At 42.9% G+C, this 25133-nt stretch overlaps 1 protein-coding gene across 1 annotated transcript; it reads left to right on the top strand.

Annotated features, from left to right (window-relative positions):
* Positions 1-1070: 1070 nt before the first annotated feature.
* Positions 1071-24083, top strand: psmc2 (proteasome 26S subunit, ATPase 2). The gene is made up of 12 exons (XM_070897326.1): positions 1071-1245; positions 12782-12819; positions 13803-13884; positions 16063-16162; positions 17808-17939; positions 18175-18247; positions 20303-20398; positions 21058-21222; positions 21615-21702; positions 22574-22776; positions 23215-23311; positions 23763-24083. The coding sequence occupies exons 1-12, from the start codon at positions 1173-1175 to the stop codon at positions 23918-23920; spliced, it is 1305 nt and encodes a 434-aa protein (XP_070753427.1). The 5' UTR covers positions 1071-1172; the 3' UTR covers positions 23921-24083.
* The last annotated feature ends 1050 nt before the right edge of the window (positions 24084-25133 follow it).

Raw genomic sequence — 25133 nt, 5'->3', positions numbered from 1 at the left:
TTGATGAGTTGAAGTTTATGGAGGCCAGCCAGGGAATAATCAAGTCTGGAGGCATAAATGAGCAGCAGGGGCGGAGACAGGCGATGTTACAGTGGTGAAAGTAGCCGGTCTTTGTCAAAGAGAGAATATGGTGTCAAAAGCTATCTAGGGGCCAAATAGGATGCCAAGGTTACAAAATGTCGGCTTCATCCTGAGACAGTGGCCGGGCAGAGGGACAGAATCGGTAGCAAGGATAAGGAATTTGTGGTGTGATTAAAGACAATGGCTTCGGTCTTCCCAGTGTTTAACTGGAAGAATTTGCAGCTCATTCAAAACTGGATATTGGACCAGCAGACTGACAATATAGAGGCAGTGGAGTTGTCGAGAGGTAGAGCTGGATATCGTGAGCGTATATGTGGAACCTGATACCATTTGTTCAGATGCTGGCACCAAGGGGCACCATGCAGGTGAAGAGGGGGGCCAAGGATAGGTTTGGGGCACTCTAGAGAAACCAGTGTGAAAAGAGAAACCATTGCTGGGGATACACTGGATAAGATTGAATTGGATTACCCAACTGTAATATACAAATTGACTATCCACTTGGAAGGAACAATAATGCATTAAAAAAAATCTATTAAAAGTTCTGCTACAATGCAATAAAATGCTATCATCAATCCTAATTAATGTGCTTAGATAGGAAATGTTGTTCCGCAACCCGTGGGCAACGGAGGGACTGGAGTGCATCATCACCCCCCAAACCAAATTTTGATTTGATTTATTAGGTTTTCTTAAAGGTTTTGGTTAGTTTGCAGGTTCTAGTGGTTGTGCGCGGGCACATAGTCCAATTGTAGTATTTAAAAGAGTTAGATAGGAAATGTAGGAATAAGATATTTGACTGAATTACAACAGTGACTACACTTCAAAAAGTACTTCATTGGCTCTGAAGGGCACTGGGACGTCCGGAGGCCGTGATTAGGCACTATATAAATGCAAGACCTTCCTTATCCGCTTTGCCCGTTTCAAAGATGGCGGCGCCAGGACGTGATGGTGACGGATCGGAAGCGGAAGCGGGTAGGTGGGGGCTGCTTTCCGGTGCGGTGCGGTGCAGGTTGGGAGGTTGGGCCTGGCAAAGTGCTGTGTAACGGTGGCAGTTTGAGCCGAGTTCTCGCTGAGCCTGACTAGCCGCCGCAGCTATGCCGGATTACCTGGGAACCGACCAGCGGAAAGCCAAGGAAGACACTAAAGAGGAAGACAAGCCGATCCGGGGTGAGTGGGTGAAAGCGGCCGGCCCCCGGAGGCTGCTCGCCGAGGCCGCCGCAGCGGGAGGCCTGAGGCCGCGGCAGTGCAGGGGATGAAGAGCCGGGCGGACCTGGGGAGCAGCGACCCTGTTAGTCCTGAGGCTCTGGCCGAGTCTTGTGAGCAGGAGCGAGTCTGGCGCAGTTTATTCCGACGTACTTTATATCTAAACATAAATGCAGATTTCCGAGCAGGGGAGGTGTCCTGCCCAACATGTTTCCCTCAACCAACACCATCAAACCCGAGTATCTGACCATTTAAGCAATTGCTGTCTGTGGCACTTTGCTGAGCGCAGATTGGCTGCCACGTTTCCCTATATTACAACATATTTCAATGGCTGTGAAGCCTTTTGTAACCCCCTGAGGCGTCAGGTGGTATAAAATGCAATGAAACAACAAAATGCTGGAAATAATCTGCAGGTCAGGTAATCTAAGGGAGCAGAATCCACAAGTCTAAAGAACGAATGTATTCAGAACCACTAAATCTTTTCATTACAAACTGCATCTCCGCATCGGGGTAAAGGTGGCCACACACAACCGAGGTGCCATAATATAGGATGATGTGCCATGATGATCTAACTATTTACATGATGCAAGACAAACAGTGAGACTGCCACTTAAACATAAGGAAAGACTGCTGGAAGTACTCAGCAGTTCGATGACCTTTTGTCAGACCTCAAATATTAACACACTTTCTCTCCAGAGATGCTGTCTGACCTGAGTATTTCCAGCATTTTCCGTTTTTGTTTCTGATTTCCAGAATCTGCAGCAACGTTCCCCGTGTGGTCGTGTAGTGATTGGGAGGGCCCACGCAGGCCGCTCACTAGCTGCAACGCTGGAAATTACATCGTGCAGCAAATTTAAAGGGAACGTGCACCTAAAATAAAAATTAGAGACCACATTGATCTGTAGTATTTTGCTTTTGTAACAAATGCAAGCTTGTTCATAAAATGTAGGACCTCAAAAGTAGTAATCTCGGGATTGCTACCAGTGCCACGTGCTAGTCAGAGTAGGAATCGCAGGATAGCTCAGATGAATAGGTGGCTTAAGCAGTGGTGCAGCAGGGAGGGATTCAAATTCCTGGGGCATTGGAACCGGTTCTGGGGGAGGTGGGACCAGTACAAACTGGACGGTCTGCACCTGGGCAGGACTGGAACCAATGTCCTAGGGGGAGTGTTTGCTAGTGCTGTTGGGGAGGAGTTAAACTAATATGGCAGGGGGATGGGAACCAATGCAGGGAGACAGAGGGAAACAAAAAGGAGACAAAAGCAAAAGACAGAAAGGAGATGAGTAAAAGTGGAGGGCAGAGAAACCCAAGGCAAAAAACAAAAAGGGCCACTGAATATAAAGGGACTGCAGGAGGGGTCAAAACTAAAAATCATGGTTTAAAAACTAGTATTAAAACACTCTACCTAAATGTGCGCAGCATTCGAAATAAAGTAAATGAGTATGATTACAAATGGGTATGATTTGGTGGCCATTACAGAAACGTGGTTGCAGGGTGGCCAAGACTGGGAATTAAACATACAGGGGTATCTGACAATTTGGAAAGATAGACAAGAAGGAAAAGGAGGGGAGGAGGAGGAGGAGGGAGGGTGGGTAGCTCTGTTAATAAAGGATGATATCAGGGCAGTTGTGAGAGATGATATTGGCTCTAATGAACAAAATGTTGAATCATTGTGGGTGGAGATTAGAGATAGTAAGGGGAAAAAGTCACTGGTTGGTGAGTTTATAGGCCCCCAAATAATAACTTCACGGTGGGGCGGACAATAATCATGGGAATAATGGAGGCATGTGAAAAAGGAACAGCAGTAATCATGGGGGATTTTAACCTACATATCGATTGGTCAAATCAAATCTCACGGGGTAGCCTTGAGGAGGAATTCATAGAACGCATACAGGATTGTTTCTTAGAACAGTATATTACAGAACCTGCAAGGGAGCAAGCTATCTTCGATCTGGTCCTGTGTAATGAGACAGGAATAATAAACGATCTCCTAGTAAAAGATCCTTTCGGAATGAGTGATCACAGTATGGTTGAATTTGTAATACAGATTGAGGGTGAGGAAGTAGTGTCTCAAACGAGCGTACAATGCTTAAACAAAGGGGGCTACAGTGGGATGAGGGCAGAGTTGGCTAAAGTAGGAACACAGACTAAACGGTGGCACAATTGAGGAACAGTGGAGGACTTTTAAGGAGCTCTTTTATAGTGCTCAACAAAAATATATTCCAGTGAAAGAGAAGGGATAACCAGCCGTGGATAACCAAGGAAATAAAGGAGTATCAAATTTAAAAACCAATGCGTATAAGGTGGCCAAGGTTAGTGGGGAAAATAGAAGATTGGGAAAATTTTAAACGACAACATAGATTGACTAAGAAAGCAATAAAGAAAGGAAAGATAGATTACGAAGGTAAACTTGCACAAAACATAAAAACAGATAGTAAAAGCTTTTACAGATATATAAAACAGAAAAGAGTGACTAAAGTAAATGTTGGTCCCTTAGAAGATGAGAATGGGGATTTAATAATGGGAAATGTGGAAATGGCTGAGACCTTAAACAATTATTTTGCTTCGGTCTTCACAGTGGAAGACTCAAAAACCATGCCAAAAATTGCTGGTCACAGGAATGTGGGAAGGGAGGACCTTGAGATAATCACTATCACGAGGGGGGTAGTGCTGGACAGGCTAATGGGACTGAAGGTAGACAAGTCCCCTGGTCCTGATGAAATGCATCCCAGGGTATTAAAAGAGATGGCGAAAGTTATAGCAGATGCATTCGTTATAATCTACCAAAATTCTCTAGACTCTGGGGAGGTACCAGCGGATTGAAAAGCAGCTAATGTAACGCCTCTGTTTTTAAAAAAAAAAAAGGGGGCAGACAAAAGGCAGGTAACTATAGGCCGGTTAGTTTAACATCTGTAGTGGGGAAAATGCTTGAAACTATCATTAAGGAAGAAATAGCAGGACATCTAGATAGGAATAGTGCAATCAAGCAGATGCAGCATGGATTCATGAAGGGGAAATCATGCTTAACCAATTTACTGGAATTCTTTGAGGATATAATGAGCATGATGGATAGAGGTGTACCGATGGATGTGGTGTATTTAGATTTTCAAAAGACATTCGATAAGGTGCCACACAAAAGGTTACTGCAGAAGATAAAGGTACGTGGAGTCAGAGGAAATGTATTCGCATGGATAGAGAATTGGCTGGCGAACAGAAAGCAGAGAATCGCGATAAATGGGTCCTTTTCGGGTTGGAAATCGGTGGTTAGTGGTGTGCCACAGGGATCGGTGCCGGGACCACAACTGTTTACAATATACATAGATGACCTGGAAGAGGGGACAGTGTGTAGTGTAACAAAATTTGCAGATGACACAAAGATTAGTGGGAAAGCGGGTTGTGTAGAGGACCCACAAAGACTGCAGAGATTTAGATAGGTGAAGCGAATGGGCTAAGGTTTGGCAGATGGAATACAATGTCGGAAAGTGTGAGGTCATCCACCTTGGGGGAAAAAAACAATAAAAGGGAATATTATTTGAATGGGGAGAAATTACAACGTGCTGCGGTGCAGAGGGACCTGGGGGTCCTTGTGCATGAAACTCTTTTTGGAGTTTATCTGAAAAACATAAAACATTAATCGGTGCCACCCGACCTGGATGACACACCAGACATTTACAAGGCCCCTTTTTTTTTCCTTTTTTGTGGGTTTTTTTTTGTGTTTTTCTTTTTTTTTTGGGGCACTAAAATCAAATTTTTTCCTCCAGTGCCCCCTATAAAAGGGGAGGGGGACACTAAAAGTACCGGCAATTAAAACAAATTAAACTTTAAAACGTAAAATCAAATTAAAATTTGGTTGCCGGGCGTGATGATGCACTCCAGTCCCTCCGGTGCCCACCTCTCGCGGAAGGCCGCGAGCGTACCGGTGGACACCGCGTGCTCCATCTCCAAGGACACCCTGGACCGGATGTAAGAGCGGAAGAGAGGCAGGCAGTCAGGTTGAACGACCCCCTCGACCGCCCGCTGCCTGGACCGGCTGATGGCACCCTTGGCCTGCCCAGGAGCAGTCCTACGAGGAGGCCCTCGGGCCTACCCGCTCCCCTCCGCACAGGGTGCCCAAAGATCAGGAGAGTGGGACTGAAGTGCAGCCAGAATTTCAGGAGCAGCCCCTTTACATAATGGAACAGGGGCTGCAACCTCGTGCACTCAATAAAAACATGGAACACTGACTCCTCCAGACTGCAGAAATTGCAGGCGGCCTGGGAGTCCGTGAACCGGCTTAAAAATTTGTTGCACGGCACTGCTCCGTGCACCACCCTCCAGGCCAAGTCCCCGATGAATAGTGGGAGGACTCCCGCATAGAGTGCCCTCCATCGGGGACCCCCGCCTCCTCCGGACGGCAAGATGGTACGCCATGGCGTGTCCGGACGGCCGGCGAGGATGGCAAAGTTGAGAGTGTGCAGGAGCAGCCCGTAAAGGAAACCCCTCCGCGCGGAAATGAAAGGCACGGAGGGGATTTCCCCGAGGCGGCTCAAGTTGTGAGGCGCCGGCCCCCGAGGGAGGTTCCGGGGTTTGGCGCCAATGAGGAATTCCGTCCAGACGGGAGTCAGTTCGGACGGGATCTCCCCACGTGCTTGAGCCTCCTCGATGCACCTAACAGAGTCAGGGCCCAAAGCTCTTTTTAGCGACTCGATGGCTTCAGCCGCGCGGCGGACGTCTGCTGAATTTAGGCGCCGCGCCAGCGTGCCTGGCGCCATCCAGCCCGCTCCTCCGCCATCGAGCAGGTCCCTGACCCTGGTCACCTCACCAGCCACAGCCCTCTCTTCCGATCGCCACATAAAACCTCGGTCGTGGAGGTACGGATTCCCGAGCAGCGGCTCCTGCAGGACGGCCGCCACTCCAGCCGGCAGAGAGCTGCGCTTGGTGGAGACTTTGTTCCAGACCCTGATGAGTTCCTTGTAAAAGACAGGCAGCTCCTGGAGGGCGGTCCTGACAACCCCCAAGTTCACAAACAGGAGCTGCGTGTCGTAATTGAGGTCGCGCTGCTGGCGGAAGAAATTCGTCGCCAGAGCACACCACCTAGGAGGGGGCTCGACGTAAAGGTATCTCTGCAGGGTCTGAAGACGGAAAGTCGCGAGCTGGGCGCTGACGCACACCAACGACTGACCACCCTCCTCAAGCGGGAGACTCGACCGCGGCAGAGACCCAGTGCTTCCTGTTGTTCCAGAAGAAGTCCACCAGCTTCTTCTGTATCTTGGCGACAAACGCAGGGGGGAGGGGTCAAAGTGACCAGCTGGTACCACAACATTGCGGCCACCAGCTGGTTTATGACTAGCGCTCGACCCCTGTAGGCCAGCACTCGGGGCAGTCCTGTCCAGCGCCCTAGGCGAGCGGCGACCTTGGCCTCCAGTTCGCCGGCCAGGCTTCCTCGTCGGGGCTAAGGTAGACTCCCAGATAGAGGAGATGGCTCGTGCTCCAGGCAAAAGGCCTGAGCTCCTCCGGCAGGAGTCCACCCGCCACTGACCCACCAGGAGTCCGGAACATTTCTCCCAGTTGATCCTGGCGGAGGACGCGGCCGAGTAAATCTCCTGGCACTCGCGCATCCTCCGCAGGTCAGCGGGATCCTCTACCGCGAGGAGCACGTCATCGGCGTAAGCCAAGAGGACGACCTCCACGCCCGGCCCTTGCAGAGCCAGTCCCGTCAACCTCGTCCGCAGGAGGCGCAGGAAAGGCTCCACGCAGACGGCATATAACTGGCCGGACATGGGGCATCCCTGGCGCACCCCTCTCCTAAAGCGAAGGGGCGCCGTCAAGGACCCGTTAACCTTAATCAGACACTCCGCGGCGGCGTACAAAAGTCGGATCCGGGCGACGAAATGCGTCCCGAACCCGAAAGAGCGCAGAGTTCTGAGCAGATAGTCGTGATCCACCCTGTCGAACGCCTTCTCTTGGTCGAGAGATAGGAAGGCGACCGACAGACCAGCCTCCTGGGAATGATGGATGAGGTCCCGGACCAGATGGATGTTGTCGTGGATTGTCCGGCCCGGGACTGTGTAGGACTGGTCGGGGTGGATTATGTGGTCCAGCACGGCATCCTTGTGCATGAAACTCTTTTAGGAGTCTACCTGCAAAACATAAACAACATTAAACTGTGCCACCCGACCTGGGTGACACAGCAGACATTTTCAAGGCCCCCTTTTTTTTTTTTGGTTTTTGGTTTTTTTTTGGGGCGCTAAAATCAAATTTTTCCAGTGCCCCCTATAAAAGGAGAGGGGGACACTAAAAACACCGGCAATTAAAACAAATTAAACTTTAAAACGTAAAATCAAATTAAAATTTGGTTGCCGGGCGTGATGATGCACTCCTCCTTGTGCATGAATCCCAAAAAGTTAGTTTGCAGGTGCAGCAGGTAATCAGGAAGGCGAATGGAATGTTGGCCTTCATTGCGAGAGGGATGGAGTACAAAAACCGGGAGGTCCTTCTGCAACTGTATAGGGTATTGGTGAGGCCGCACCTGGAGTACTGCGTGCAGTTTTGATCACCTTACTTAAGGAAGGATATACTAGCTTTGGAGGGGGTACAGAGATGATTCACGAGGCTGATTCCGGAGATGAGGGGGTTACCTTATGATGATAGATTGAGTAGACTGGGTCTTTACTCGTTGGAGTTCAGAAGGATGAGGGGTGATCTTATAGAAACATTTAAAATAATGAAGGGGATAGACAAGATAGAGGCAGAGAGGTTGTTTCCACTGGTCGGGGAGACTAGAACTAGGGGGCACAGCCTCAAAATACGGAGGAGCCAATTTAAAACAGAGTTGAGAAGGAATTTCTTCTCCCAGAGGGTTGTGAATCTGGAATTCTCTGCCCAAGGCAGCAGTTGAGGCTAGCTCATTGAATATATTCAAGTCACAGATAGATAGATTTTTAACCAATAAGGGAATTAACAGTTCCGGGGAGCGGGTGGGTAAGTGGAGCTGAGTCCACGGCCAGATCAGCCATGATCTTGTTAAATGGCGGAGCAGGCTCGAGGGGCTAGATGGCCTACTCCTGTTCCTAATTTTTATGTTATTATGTTCTTTCCTTATGTTTGAGTGATATTCTTACTGCTGTTCATGCATATTGTAAATTTTCCAAACAGTTTAATGTTGGTATCTATATTGCATTTACCTTTACCCAGCCTAGTTGTGGAGATGTAGTTTGTAACAGAGATTTAGTGGTTCTGAATGTTTGGTTTTTTTTAGACGTGGATTCTGTTCCGTTAGGAGATTGTTGCAGATTTGTCAGGATTCAGAATATGATTTTTTTTAAATAGACTTTTTTGGGGGTTAATTTGTCTTCACTAAATTACAACACAGCAAAGGTATTTTGGTTTAGTTGGGTACGTGCCTCCCTGGTACAGACCAGAAGATGTCAGGTTTGGTCCCCAGTTCCCAGTTGGATGTTAAAATTGTCAATGGGTTAGGTAAAGGATAAATTAGCCAGAATTCCTGTGCAGATTGCTATTCAGCATCCACTGCTTGAAGCTATGTGATAACAGAATAGTTGAATACTTGTTGACACATTCTTCTCTGCTCCATTGACTACTAATTAGTGAAATTTAGTAAGTTTTGTGCATAAGTGTTCCGCTCTGATAGATGTGCACTAATCGGTGGAGCTAATGTATGGAAGCTTGGGAGAAAACCTGAAAACTTGTATTTGAGACCTTTATATAGATTCATGGCAGTTTGCTAAAATGGGTGTAGTTACTGTAAATGAAAGATGTGGGGGGCGGTGAGGTAATCCAGTCGGGTAAGAGTTCTATGGGTAATTGATTTAAAACATAAGGCTTGTTACGCAACGATCATGTTGAGTAATATGGAAAGTAGCACGGGTGGTGTGGAGGGGGGTTTGAAGTCATCATTATAGGCGGTCCCTCGAAACGAGGATGTCTTGCTTCCATGCCAAAAAAGGATGAGTTCACAAATGTTTCAATGAAGGACCTAATATTCCAGGTCCTGAACTACATCCTGAAGGGTGGAAAATGCCTGTGCGTGGATTTTTTTTAAACATGTGGTGGCCATTGCACACCAGCCACCACACGGGCTTGACAGAGCTAGGTCTTGGTCCAGTGGCAAGGGTTATCCAAGACGACTGGAGACCTGCTCTGCTGCACAGACCTAGTGTGCGCACATATTGCAGTGTGGGCTGGCCCATGCTGCCCCTGGGCCCCGATCACAGTCTCTAGCCGCTCCTGCTGTATCTGCCCACGCGCCAATCACCGACCTGGACCTTGATGACGTCACTCTTCGCTGCTGTTGCCCTCCTGCACCAGCTCGCGCTGCTCCCGACCTGTGTGAGAACACCAGCGGCAGGTCGGGGCCATAAAAGGAGCGGGGAGCGACCCGGGAGCAGTGGGGAGCGGTCGTCTAGCTGCCAGAATCAGAAATGGGAGAGACCGCAGTGCTGATAAAGTTGTTTTGTATGTCGGTTAAGGAGTATACAGCGCCTATTTGAATAGAAAGTGGTTTGATTATTGGCCACTGATATATTTTGTAACTTATGGCAATGCACTGATCAGTAAATTGCATTTTGATTTTTGTTTATTTAATTGTTCTAATATTTTTAAACTCCCTTCCCTAGTTATTGTCAGTGCTGTGGAAAGACTGAGATATATAATTAATTTAATAAAATAAGGAACAATTTTTTTTTAAACCGATAAACTTGAAGAAAGAACTTGCATTTTTATAGCACATTGTGCTGCTCGGCATTATGGAAGTTAAGTACCTCTATTGTTGAATCTGATGTTTAAAATCATCCAGAACAAAATTCTAGTTCCCTTTTTAACCGTTGCTTTTATAATAAGCTTCAGAGTTAACATGAAAATATCGCAGCAGCAGGAGAGATTATGCAAGTTCCATATTAACTCTTAACTTGATATAAGAAACTGCTGCCACTCACCCTCTTGATTTTTTTGCAGCAAATGTTAGTCTGAAAAGGCAGTGGTTAGAAACATAGACAATAGGTGCAGGAGTAGGCCATTCGATCCTTCGAGCCTGCACCGCCATTCAATGAGTTCATGGCTGAACATGCAACTTCAGTACCCCATTCCTGCTTTCTCGCCATACCCCTAGTAGTAACGACTACATCTAACTCCTTTTTGAATATATTTAGTGAATTGGCCTCAACAACTTTCTGTGGTAGAGAATTCCACAGGTTCACCACTCTCTGGGTGAAGAAGTTTCTCCTCATCTCGGTCCTAAATGGCTTACCCCTTATCCTTAGACTGTGACCCCTGATTCTGGACTTCCCCCAACATTGGGAACATTCTTCCTGCATCTAACCTGTCTAAACCCATCAGAATTTTAAAACTTTTCTATGAGGTCCCCTCTCATTCTTCTGAACTCCAGTGTATACAAGCCCAGTTGATCCAGTCTTTCTTGATATGTCAGTCCTGCCATCCCGGGAATCAGTCTGGTGAACCTTTGCTGCACTCCCTCCAATAGCAAGAATGTCCTTCCTCAAGTTAGGAGACCAAAACTGTTCACAATACTCCAGGTGTGGCCTCACCAAGGCCCTGTACAACTGTAGTAACACCTCCCTGCTCCTGCACTCCAATCCCCTCGCTATGAAGGTCAACATGCCATTTGCTTTCTTAACCGTCTGCTGTACCTGCACGCCAATCTTCAATGACTGATGTACCATGACACCCAGGTCTCGTTGCACCTCCCCTTTTCCTAATCTGTCACCATTCAGATAATAGTCTGTCTCTGTTTTTACCACCAAAGTGGATAACCTCACATTTATCCACATTATACTTCATCTGCCATGCATTTGCCCACTCACCTAACCTATCCAAGTCACTGCAGCCTCATAGCATCCTCCTTGCAGATCACACTGCCACCCAACTTAGTGTCATCCGCAAATTTGGAGATACTACATTTAATCCCCTCGTCTAAATCATTAATGTACAGTGTAAACAGCTGGGGCCCCAGCACAGAACCTTGCAGTACCCCACTAGTCACTGCCTGCCATTCTGAAAAGTACCCATTTACTCCTACTCTTTGCTTCCTGTCTGCCAACCAGTTCTCAATCCACGTTGGCACACTACCCCCAATCCCATGGGTGGTTGTGCCCATGAGCCCTGACTTTAAGGGCAACAAATTTGGGGCTGCACACTCCTATGGCGCAGCAGGGAGGACAGCAGTCACCAAACTTTGCACCGCAAACTCCTCAACTCATTTCAGTTTGATCCCTGTGTGTGAATAACGTGCATGGGTAGCCAGGTTTGCATGCTGGTTGGCTGGGACTTTTATTTTTTTTTAATTGGGTGAGCTAACAACTTTTAACGGGCTGTCGCATGCCGTCAAAGCAAGGTTCTGTATTCATTTTCAGCATAGCTGCGATTGAGCGTAGTAGTTGGGAGGACCAGAAGTGTAATGGGGAATGAGTCCTTGAAAGTCTTGATGTAGAAAGTGCAGCAAAGAAGGTGGCCATCTTTGGTGCTTCCCATCTATTAAAGTCCTTGTTGGATGGGTGGAAGTAGCCGAGCAAACACATGGAGGCTTCTGAGTCCGTCGTACCTTAGATAAAATATGTATTAACTTCAGTGGCATCTGAATAAGTGTCAAGCAAAGTGTATCCACGTTATGTACATGCTTGCTCTTTCTTTGTCTGTAGAAGGCCTGTGCTCAACCTCAGCATTTACCTCCTGGGCTATCCGGGAGATGGGATGCAAAGACTATAACAGTTGTCGCATCATTTTTTTCATACTACTAAAACTGGAGGGTTAGCGAAAGCAACATGCAAACTACTTCACAACGGCCTTTGGGATGCTTCTGAGTCATGATGAGGTGCTCTATAAATGCAAGTCTTTTTTTCTTTTTAATCTTGCCTCTTAGCTCATCACTTTTATAGGTGTGATCAGTCTTGCTCCTTTCTAATGCAGTTTTTTTTTTTGGTGTGATGATCAAACCTGAATACAGTCCTCTTGTCTGATTGCATTCTAAAGCCTTAGCATAACTTCTGTTGACTTGTATAGCCACAGAAGTAGATATGTTGATTAAAGTTGAGATCATTTGTTCAGCAGCCATTTCTGCTTCTCCCCTCTTCCCTTTGTCCACTAAGCTAAATATCTCTCCTCTTCTCTCTCTCTCTCCTTCGCCCCCCCCTCCCCCCCAGGCCTGGACCCATATCATATCCTCTATCTAGCCTGTCTAGTTTCTCTCCTATATCCACTCATTCCCTCACTGAGCTCGTGATAAATAACAGTATTTCTCCTTTCTTTTCATTTTGAACTGTTGACTTATTTTCCCTGGAGTTTATTTTTTTAAAGTAGATTTCAATACAATGGCCCGGAATTTGCATGCTTGCACCCGGAACTTGCGGGAACCCCACAGACGCGTACACACCCGTGGGTTGCGCGAATTCAGGCCCATTACTTTTTAGACCAGTAATCAATCTAGTGATTTTTAGTTGCAGGTAATGTACTTTCATTTCTAACAATATTTTCTTTTGGTTGATTGCAGCATTAGATGAAGGGGATATTGCCCTCCTGAAGACCTATGTAAGTATCGTGTAATGTTTAGTTGCCATTCTTACAAAATTGTAAATTTTAACTTTGTTTTCTGTCGTTCTTGCAGCAATCTGAGTGCAACACATGATGTGCATGTATAGCTGTTGGTGCATGCATAATGTTTATAGTTTAGTTCCTTATTTGAATGTGACTGTTCCTAAAGTAGCCCCTGCCATCTTCTCCGATGGATCAGCAGGTTTACACAGTGAGCAGGTGATGTTGGCTGAGGAACTAGAATGCAACAAGGACTCTCACTTCAGAGAGATGAGGACCAGACAAAATTCATGAAAACAAAAAAAAAAAATCATGCTTAATAATGGCCAGGGCAGTGTGAAATGTCAGTCCATCCTCCTTGGGGAAACCTGTTTTTCTGCTCCTCCCTTGGAAAACCAACTTGCAGTATGAAAAGGGTGGTTTCACCAACTCTGGTTAGTGCCTCTGATTTCCTGGAGCTGTTTCCATTGAGGTTGTACAGGATACGTCAGGTAAATGAAATGGAAAAGCACTTAATTGTATGGTGCACTTAACGACTTGTACTGACAACAACTTCAACATGTGGACTGCTTATTCCAGTTCAAAACTGCATATTATCGGTAACACATAACTATGGCATGCAAGTTTTGGGTTATTCATTTCTGGGGAGCCAGTTACACAGCAACAGGGATGCATTATTGTGCAAAACTAAAGAACTTGGTATATGTAGGGTACGAAATACAACCAATGGCGAAAATGTGTAAATGCCTCTAGTTTTATTGAGGATAGCTTTCTTTTTATAACAATGTAGGACTTTTCTGGCCCCTAAAATCATTAGAAAAGTTAATTTGTTGATTTTCAATTAGTCAGATTGTATGGTACTGTGTACCAGGGCATTGGATTTAATTTGCCAAAATAAGTACTGTTGCAGTAATGTCTGGTTAATACCTGGCTTTGTTGCAGAGATATGACCATCGTACATCCAATTTTCTGTTTTGTAGGGTCAGAGTACATATTCCAGGCAAATCAAGCAGGTAGAGGATGATATCCAGCAGCTTCTCAAGAAAATTAATGAGCTGACCGGTATGTTTGAATAAAATGCCTAAAGGCTACTTGCATGATTAGATCTAGCATCCTGAAAATAGCCGATCGGATGCCTGTATCCACTATTGGAGAGATGGAGAGAGAACCTGTGCAGTAGAAATTTTGGTGCTGGCAGTATTTTAACAAGTGTTGTCAATGTATGTAGTATTTAATGCAAAAAGTTTTTCAATACAAAATATAGAAAATTGCATTAATCTTCAAGTATGTGGATTTGGGCTGATCTGACCGACAAATCACAACATTTAAGTCGAATTAGAATAAGCTATTCTTTTTTAAAAAGTAATGCCAACTTGGATCAGCTGGTATTTACAAACTACTGGGTTAAGTATTGTGGTTTATGATATCGCTTGAGACACTAAACCACTCTAACCCCACTGCCAAAATGCATTTCATCCGTCTGCTTTCTCTTATCAAAGGATTTAATTATTTTTCAGGTGATTCTTCACTTTACATTTGCTATAATATTTTATTATACATTTAACGCCTATTTTTAGTGCTTTCATATGTGCAGGCTTCCCGAGTGAAGGTCACATGTAAAGAATTTCCTTATTAAGCTCCCACTTTACAACATGCTTTTGTATAGCTTAGAATGATGTAGTTGATGATGGTTACTGTAGCTTAAATATCCAGGCCCCAAAAGTCCACAGGATATGGTTACATTGTGATCATGTGCCCTCCGATCAGCCGGAGTACAACTAATTTGCATGGGGCTGTGGGCAGGTCCCCAGTGTCCACGTGTCCCATGCAGCCAGAAAATCTGTCACCTGCCTGCCATTGGATGGGCATTACTGTCTCTGACTCGTCCCCTTTGGCCCCCTGTGAATGGGGGCAGATACAAAAAATTTCTTTTTTTTTTTAAAAGCTGCTGCTCTCTCCCCTGCCAATGCTCTCCTGACCAGCCTCCCATCCTCCATAAACTTCAGCTCATCCCAAACTCTGCATGTATCCTATCTTGCACGAAGTCTGCTCACCCATTGCCCCTGTCCTTGCTGACACTGACTCTACATTGATTCCTGGATCCCAATGTCTCAATTTAAATTCTTGTATTTAAATCCATTCATAGCCTCGTCCCTCCTCCATCTCTAACCTCCTCCAACTCTACAATGCCCCACCCTCTTAACTTTGTCCCTCTGGCTCTTGTGCATCCCATCTTTTTGGAGGATGTGTTCAGCCACCTAGGCCCTACGCTCTGGAATTCCTCCTTAAACCCCTCCTCCATCTCCTTTTTTTTTTTTTAAAAAGAGCATCCTTAAAACCCAATTCTTTGACCAAGCTTTTGGTCATCCCTCCGAATATATCCTCTTTTGGTTCAGTATCATTTTTTCCTTGTGCCCCTGTGCTGTGGGACATTTTATCTACATTAAAAGTGAGAGATAACTACTTTATTTCTTTTCATTGTCATTGTAAGCCAGTGGATATAACTGTTCAATCAATACATATATATATAACTTGCTCAATTTACACAGACCAATCTCTTGCTTTTACTTTTGCCTTTTTAATTGCTGGTAACTTTGTTTTAGGCAGATTTGTTTAACTTCTCACTCATTATATCTGATTATGCCACAATCCCCCCTCTCATAATTTTGTAATGTTTTACAGTATTCTCTCTGGTTTAATTAGAGAAGAGAACGTGAGAAGTTGCCTGGTTACTTGAATTACCAGCCCTGTAGGGGTAACCTTTCTTGAAACTAATCCTTGATTTCAGAAAATTAATTGTTCTTCATCCACATGGCACTTTGCGTTTCCTCTGGTATCAAATCTCCTACTTTAAAAAGTTAGGAATTTCCTGCTCTTAATGAATAGTGTTTAAATATAGTGAATGATAATATTTGTATTGGACATAATATGCCATTGGCTATTTGAAAAAGTTCCTAAGAGACACCACTCTGAACCATGTTTAACTTCACATTCTTGTATGTTTGGTTATTTAATGCCTACAGTATGTATAACATATTCTTTTACAAATATTTGATTTTGGCAGGGATATCACTTGTATTATAGTGAGTAATTAAAAAAAAAAAATCACAATCTGAATGAGATGGTTTAATATCTTTTTACAAGTGAATTTTTACATGTGCAATTTTTTGTACTATGCAATTTTACTTTGCTTATAGTGACAAGTTAATACATTTTTAAAGGCTGAATTATTTTGTGTAGGTATCAAAGAGTCTGACACTGGTCTGGCTCCTCCAGCGCTATGGGATCTGGCAGCAGACAAACAGACTCTTCAAAGTGAGCAGCCTTTGCAGGTGGCAAGGTATGAATTCTAAAGTGCTCCACCTCAAACTGAAGTTCGTAAATATTTTTGAGATTTTTCCTTTTTCTTGTCATCTGGAACTCTAACTCATGTATGTCCTTAATTCAACTGTTTTTTCATTCCTTGTGAATTGATGGTGCAGTATATTTGAACTAATTGTTCCCCACAGTGTGTTCCTGCCTCATTATGCAATCTAGGTTATTGATAGATAAATTTGGCAGCATAATGTAATTTGAGATACTGGGATTATTTAAAAACATTGAAGAGTATTGATGGGGTAAACGGGGAAAGATTATCATCTCTGCTTGGGAAGTCATTGATGAGGTATCGTCATATTAAATTGTGTTGAGAGTGAGAAGAGAGGTTAACTTGTGTTTAGAGTTAGAAAATTGAATACTTTGTGATGGGGAGTAGTTGAGGCAGTTGCATTTTAGGGGAACGTCGACAAACATTTGAAACTGGAAGATGCAGGCTAGGGCAGTGGGATTGCTCTAGTAAAGAAACAAATGGCGGCCTCCTGTGGCTCTACAGGTGTAGCTGAAGATAAATTGAATCCTAATCGTTGCTGGAAGCAAAGAAGAATGGAGAAACCTTACTTTGATACCAATTCAGAATCACTTTCATCACTTAATTACCCCAGCGTAGATCAACTATTATTAAAGCATGTTACTATTATAGAACAGGGATGTTGGAACAAACAGATTTTGTCTTCACAGTACTGAAGATGATAATTTTAGAGACAGACATTCTTCTATTTTCTATGGCCTAACAGAAATAAAACATTATATAAATACCTGTTTCTGATGTGACACTATTCATATAATAATGACTACCATTCTAATAATCTCAAGTTCTGAGACTCCATAGATTCTAATTGAACCATTTGAATTTGGAGAAAGTGACTTAGTGTCGGAACAATTAACGTTAGATTAAAACCTCTTCCTGAACTTAAAGGTAAGAAAGTTGATTTCCTCTTGATTGTCTTTGGTAAAATACTCAAGAATAATGAGTGGGAGTGGGAGCCTTTCCTTCCCCCCCCCCCCCCCCCCTTCCCCCTTACATTCCACAATTCCACATTTTTACTGTTGCTGACGTGGACAGTCACCCTATCAGCCTTCAGGGTGTCCCTCCAGACTCATTGTTCACACACAACTACTATCTCAGTATTTGAGCACGTTCAGTAAATACCTATTAATTCATCATAAACTAGTCTCAGCCCTGTCTTCATTGACACCTACAAGTTGCGATGACTTTAATGTTAAATTATCATAACTTTGTTACATTGTAAACATCAAATGACAAATCACTCACCCGAATGAACTTTACTGCACTTGATGAGATTCAATAAAATGTGAAATATCTTTCTGGACCGAGTTGTCCTCCAAAGGTTTTGAATTATTAATTCCAGTCCAGTACACACACACTTTTACTAATTTTTGGTTTACTTAATTTCCAAGCAGGATGAATGGAGGCGTTGTCACTTGGTGTGACTGCTAAGATTCTCAAGATGTGTTTGGAGGCTGTTTAACTTATTTAAGGGAGTCTAGCATTGCTACTAATATAAATCTAAGCCTGTGATTACACATTGTCACTGACTGAAGCTTAATAAAATGATGAATAAGATTGCATTTTTTTCTTTTTGTAGATGTACAAAGATCATTAATGCAGATTCAGAAGATCCCAAGTACATCATTAATGTGAAGCAGTTTGCAAAATTTGTGGTTGATTTGAGTGACCAAGTGGCTCCCACTGACATTGAGGAAGGAATGAGAGTTGGGTATGAACAAAATCTTCAACTTTCTTACATGCCAGCTGATATGCACTTGTATTATGTTGTTATACTGAATTACAGAATGTTGTACATTTTAATTGTCAAATTTAAGGTAACTTCTGACTCATGATTTTTTTCATTTTTATCATAAAGTGAACATTAATTATGCTCTGATCAATATATAAAGTTATTTTACTTCAGAATGCGGCACATTTTAAAAATATTTTTTAAAATTCTACAGTGTGGATCGAAACAAGTACCAAATCCATATTCCACTGCCTCCAAAGATTGATCCTACAGTTACCATGATGCAGGTAAGTCCAACAACAACAACAACTTGCATTTATGTAGCGTTTTTGCTGTAGTAAAACATCCCAAGGCGCATCACAGGTGCGTAATCAGACAGAAATTGACATCGAGCCAAAGAAAGAGATTATTGGAACAGGTCAGCTAAGTTTTAAGGACAATCAAAGGAGAAGAGAGAGGCACAGAGATTTAGGGAGTGAATTCCAGAGCTTAGGACCTACCAACTGAAGGAGGACTGTCACTGGTGGGGTGCAGGAAGTGGGGCATAGACAGAGGCTAGAGTTGAAGGAAAGCAGCGCTCTCGGTGGACTGGAGGAGGTCAGAGGGGTGAGGCCATGGAGGAATTTGAACATGAGGACGAGAATTTTAAAATAGAGGCGTTTGGGGACCGGAAGCCAATGTAGGCCAGCGAGCACGGGTGATGAGTGAATGGGACTTGGTGCAAATTAGGATATTTGGATGTTCTCAAGTTTATGACTGGTGGAAAATGAGAGGCCAACCAGGGGAGCATTGACATAGTCAAGTCTGGAGGTAATGAAAGCATGGCTGAGGGTTTCAGCAGCAATTGGGTAGGGGCAGAGATGGGCAATATTACGAAGGTGGAAGTAGCAGTCTTGGTGATGGAGAGGATATGGGATCGGAAGCTCTGCTCGGTCAAATAGGATGCCGAGGTTGCTGTGGCTAGGGAACGACATTTGTAGCGGAGGCCAAAGACAGTGGCTTTGATCTTCTCGGTGTTTAATTGAAGGAAATTTAAGTTCGTCCAGGACTGAATGTTGTCGAGCAATCTGAAAGATCAGAGGCAGTGGAGTGGTCGTGTGGTGGTGGTCTAGAGCTGGGTTGTCAGCGTACATGTGGAACTGACATTGTGTTTCTGGGTGGTGTCGCTAAGGGCAGCATGAGAAATAGGAGGGGGGAGGGGAGGGGTCGAGGATAGGTCCTTGGGGTCTCGAGGGTAACTCTGGGGGTGGGTGGAGAAGCCATTGCAGGTGATTCTCTGGCTATGACTGGATTGTTAAGAATGAAACCAGCCAAGCGAAGTCCCATCTCAGATAAAGAAGCATTGGAGGAGGATGATCTGGTCAACCATGTCAAAGGCTGTAGACTGGTAGAGAAGGATGATGAGGCATAGTTTACCACGGTCACAGTCACGTAGGATGACATTTGTAACTTTTTGATAAGGGCTGTTTCAGTCCTGTGGCAGGAATAGAAACCTGATTGGAGAGGTTCAAACATGGAGTTGCAAGACAGATGGGATTTTGGAGAGGAAAGGGAGGTTGGAGATGGGGTGGTAGTTTCCAAGGACAGTGAGGTCATGTGTCTTTTTGAGGAGGGGATGATGACACCGATTTGAATGGAAGGGGGACAATACCTGAGGAGGGCACCAGAGAACTTGGTTGTATTCCAGTTTTAGTTGTTATCATGGATAAATTTATAATCCTTCAGGCTCCTCTAATAAAATCTTGAGAATGTTAACGAGACATCGTCGGTTTAAAGATGCCGTAACAATATTATTGTCAGGACTATTTGTTTTCCAAGTGAAATACAGAAATGGAGCTCTATAAAATAGGTTACATTATTTTTTTTAAACTTATTTAGTTGGCATCCACATTCTTTCCAGTTTTTTATTGCAACTTGTTGAGTTGTTAACCTGTTTGAATCTACAGTCAGTATGTGACTATATGATCTTGAGGTCTGCCGTTGTAATTTGGAATCAAACTTGAAATGTTGAGTGAACAGTTTTTATGGCTGGAGGGGGATGCATTATTTAACTAAATACATCAACATTTTGTTTCAGTTCTTCCATTAAACAAGTAGAACTGTGTTTTGGAAGAATGATCACTGTAATTTTGTAAACCAGCCTCGCTATAGTGGAATCTTTACTGTTCACTGTTCGGGGTCATAATTTTTTTTTCTAAGTACTTAATTAACCAAGTCTTTTAGACTTGTGTGGACTGTAATAATTTGACCCTTCTTCCTCTCCACAATACTATAGACATTTTTTTTAAATTGTATTTACACTGTAACATAAAATGTGTAAGTAATTAATTCTGCATTTCCAGGTGGAAGAAAAGCCAGATGTGACCTACAGTGATGTGGGTGGCTGCAAAGAACAGATTGAGAAATTGAGGGAAGTTGTGGAAACTCCTTTGCTGCATGTAAGTATACATCCAGTGTGGGGGTACAGTAGAATTGTGGTTATGTTACTGGACTAGTAATCCAGAGACCTGGACTAATGATCTGGAGACACAAGTTCAAATTCCACCTTGGAAGCTGGGGAATAATTAAATAAATCTGGAATTAAAAGCTAGTATTGGTAATGGGGAAGGAAATCTGGCCTATATATGACTCCCACAGCAATGTGGTTGACTCTTAACTGCCCTCAAATGGCCTAGAAAGCCACTCTTGTTTTCAAGAAGGTGGCTCACCACCACCACCTTTGAGGGCAATTAGGTATGGGCAATAAATGCTGGCCTTGCCAGTAATGCCCACATCCTGTGAATTTTTTTTTTTTTAAAACAGCATAGTGTGAGTTGCATATGATTTTACATTTTTAAGATCCAGTTTGATGGTGCTTTAATGTCAGTATTTTTGTGTTGTGAACAACATAGTTGGAGGGAAAAAATTCCAACCCCAAGCAAATGGGGATATAAATAACCAATTAACTGGGGGGAAATGGGCACTTGTTTTTTTTTTCTTTGGATTGCTTATGTTATTTTAACATAGCTACTACAGTTTTGTCTTGCAGTTGTGCTAAATGAAATATTTATATCACCAAGACAAAATTCTAATAAATCGCTCTCTGTTTGATTTTCAGCCGGAGCGTTTTGTAAACCTTGGTATTGAACCACCAAAAGGAGTGCTGCTATTTGGGCCACCTGGAACAGGAAAAACTCTCTGTGCACGAGCTGTAGCAAATAGGACGGATGCCTGCTTCATCAGAGTAATTGGATCCGAACTGGTGCAGAAGTACGTTGGAGAGGTAAAGACCAATATCTTTCATTACATTTCTGTTCTTGTGTTGTGGTAGTATTCTCACTACTCTAGTAGTTGTAGAGATAATTTATGCTGACACTCCAGTGCAGTACTTTGGTAGGGCTGGTGCCTCTAAGGATATGTCCTTTGCACAAGACATTGAAACAATACTTTTAATCACCCATTTCAGCTCCCCTCTGACAATTATTTTGTGAAAATTTAAAATGCTAGTTTCTGAAAGGACAGGCGGCGGCCATAGTACCTAATCATTTACCGAATCCTTTCTTGTAATTTCGTATATGAAAAAACGTAAAGGTGACGTCTACCATGTTATTGCATAGCTAGAATTGTTCTGGATATGCAGAATACAAAATTAACACAACTTTTTATTGTATTTAGGGTGCTCGAATGGTTCGTGAACTTTTTGAGATGGCCAGAACAAAGAAGGCTTGTTTAATATTCTTTGATGAGATTGATGCAATTGGAGGTATTTGTATATATATTTTCAGTGCTAACTGACGGTTTGAAAATATAAATGCAGTTGATGTGTAAGGAGATTTAATAAGTAAATAGACTAAACAGAGGGTTGTACTGATGACCTATTAAATGGAGGCAGTAATCTGGAAACTATTTGTTTACTGCAACAATCTTTGGTACCATCAACGCAAGTGTAAATGAAACCAATTAACCTTACTGAAATCTCATAATTGGACAACTTAGCAAATGAAGTAATAGAGTATGTTAATTAGTCTTTTCAATGAATAATTTAGTGTTGTGATATGGTAAAACAAGTCTTGATGTGTACTCTACATATCCGTTTACGAGCGGCCATTCAATTGTTTGGAAGAATGATCTAATTTGTGAAATTTTTAATCCTATTAGAAGCAAAATGTTCTATTTCCGAACTTTTATTCACTCAGTAATTTGCAGGGGTTCAGGTTGTTTTGATGCCTTTTTATAAAACGAGTGCATCTGATTTGAAGTTCCACACTCCTGTGCAAGTAGATAAAATTAAAAAGCTAAGCAAATATACTGAAACAAAGGGGGTAATTTTAACCCCTAAAAACAGGTGGGTTGGGGTCGGGTGAGAGGTAAAAACGTTTAAAATCACCAACCCACCTACTTCCGATCTTAAGAGGCAGGGTAAGAGTGCTTCCTCCTGGCCTACCAAGACCTAAAAATGTATTTTCTGTTTAATGAGCGCATTTTTTTTCATGATGTTTAGGACCACCCCAATTATAATGTGGCACACCCATGTCCCAAAAAAGTAATTGGCTAAATAGCCTATTTTCTGTATTTCAAACCAGTTGAGCATATGCATTGGCATTTGATAAGCAATTTATTCTCTTTCCTCCAAGGTGCTCGGTTTGATGACGGTGCTGGTGGTGACAATGAAGTTCAACGCACAATGCTGGAGCTTATTAACCAACTTGATGGTTTTGATCCCAGGGGTAACATTAAAGTACTGATGGCCACAAACCGGCCTGATACCTTAGATCCAGCTCTGATGAGACCTGGACGTTTAGACCGGAAAATTGAATTCAGTTTGCCAGATCTTGAGGTATGGAAATACTTTGCTAAATACATTTGGAATATTGAGCAATTTTTCAGATATTCATAAGATTTTATTGCGGATTGCATTTATTCTGGTTAATTTCTTTGCTTGTTAATGAAACTAATTTTGTGAAACTATATTTAATGTCTATAGTCCTTGTACAAAGAGCTCAGGGTTGCTTCATGTAGGTTATAAATTGCAAGGGACCCTTACCAAATATATATTACCGTACTACAGTTGTAATATTGATGCACTTTACATGTACCTGTCACCTGATTTCCAGTACTACCACTCTTTCCCCTATAAATGTTTCTGCCATGATTGAAACCAATTGAACATTTTATTATTACTACCTACCTGGACTGTATAAAGATCTGACATTTTTATTGTAGGTTTAAAATTTGTGATTTGCATGAAATAAATTGCATTTGACTTTCATTTCAGGGCCGAACTCACATTTTCAAGATCCATGCACGTTCCATGAGTGTGGAAAGGGACATAAGGTTTGAACTGCTTGCTCGACTGTGTCCAAATAGTACAGGTGGGTTAAACAAAGTGTTTTTTAAATCAATTTAAAACATTCATAGAAATGAAATAACGTTCATAATGTAAGTTTAGCATCTTTTAATGTTTACATTGTTAATAGATGAAGAATCTGTTGCAGCTGAATTTGGATGCTATTTCTGTGGGTGCTTTAAGTACCCATTGGCTGTAACAAAGTTTTGAGGTTACTAGGAAAACTCATTGCTTTTACCTCTGAGATCCACATCCTTCTGATTCAAAAGCAGAGTGCTACCAATTGACACAGAATCAAGCTGGGATTTCGGATGGGATGACAATGTCCCTATCTGTTGGCTATGCAGATCCTGCATAAAATACCACTGGCCAGCTCTGGTAGATGAGTCTTTAGCACAAATATGGTGACTATAATGGAGTAACTTACAGTGAAGTAATTTTTTAATGCTTTGTGATATTCTTTACCTTTTTTGCAGGAGCTGAGATCCGCAGTGTTTGCACCGAAGCTGGGATGTTTGCAATCCGAGCACGCCGAAAAATTGCTACTGAGAAAGATTTCTTGGAAGCTGTGAATAAAGTTATCAAGTCATACGCCAAGTTCAGTGCTACTCCAAGATACATGACCTACAACTAATTCACCTCCTAGTTTCTTTGTGTGACTATAGTATTTTCATTTTGTAACCCAGTTTTGCTTTTCACTAACTGATGTGATGAAGAAAGTTTTAATGAACTTTAATTGTTTTGCAACTTTGTATTGCTCCAGTTTCAGTAGAAATAAACATTTAATCCACCTGTCTGATAGCTGTTATATACAATTTGATTGTACAAAATTCTGCATCTTTTACACAAAGTGTGTAACTTTGACTGAAATCCCAGCATCATTTCAGGATCAGTTAGTAATACTTTGCCTTTAAATCTGAAGATTGCAGGTTCAAGCCCAATTCTGGGACTAGAGAACGATTGAAGGGGTGCTGCACTGTCACCTTTTGGATGAGATGTTAAACCAAGCTATCTGTTTAGATAGATGTAAAAGATTCTATGACACTATTAGAGCAGCAAATTATTGTATTTATAACTTAAATTAAATTCAGAATGAACCTTTGCTAAAACTAGGAATATTGGTGCATGTATTAGACTGGGTAATCTTTGCAGCTTTTGAATGCTCTCAGCAACTATAAAAGTCAAAATTTCTGACCATGTCTAATGTGCTGCCTTATGTAGTCATTTGATGTATATTTATATTGGCATTTCATAACCACAGATGTTATGTTGTGTAACAATTTATTACCAGGACAGCTGATGGCAGATAAATAAGTCATATTGGGGTAGAAATATATGTGTTACTCCTGTTTTTTGGGCACAAAGCATACCACGTTAGCAATAGGATTGTCTATACCCTTTCTCAAGCATTGGACCCACTGCTAAAGTTGTGAGGCCCATTTGTTAAGCGTCTTGGGCTGATAACTAAAATAGTCAATAGGCTCTTGCATATGTTAATGAGGCCTAACACCCGTTGAATGACCCCATTACTGGTTCAGACCCTCTGATTTTGTCCCTTTTGGTTGAGAGAAAACAGGAACCTGACCTCGCTGCAGCTCTCACTTTGGCTGATAGCTGCTCCTTAGCTTCTCTCATGCAATCCCCACCTGATGCTGTGGTAGGGTTTCCAACTCTGGTTGCATGTGTTTGTGGAGGTTTCATCTAAATGCACTGCCCCACATACTCACATCATTGGTTGCCTGTTTTATCTCCTCTCTTTTCCTCCACCCACCCCCACTGTTCTGTCTTCTCACACCAATTGGAAAAACAAACGGACTCTTGATCCTTGAGGGAAGAGAGGACCCTGA

Source organism: Pristiophorus japonicus, chromosome 13 (assembly GCF_044704955.1).
Source record: "Pristiophorus japonicus isolate sPriJap1 chromosome 13, sPriJap1.hap1, whole genome shotgun sequence".
NCBI classification, from domain to species: Eukaryota; Metazoa; Chordata; class Chondrichthyes; family Pristiophoridae; genus Pristiophorus; species Pristiophorus japonicus.
Note: the sequence above shows the minus strand (reverse complement) of the source record. Positions and strands in the feature narration are given on the sequence as shown.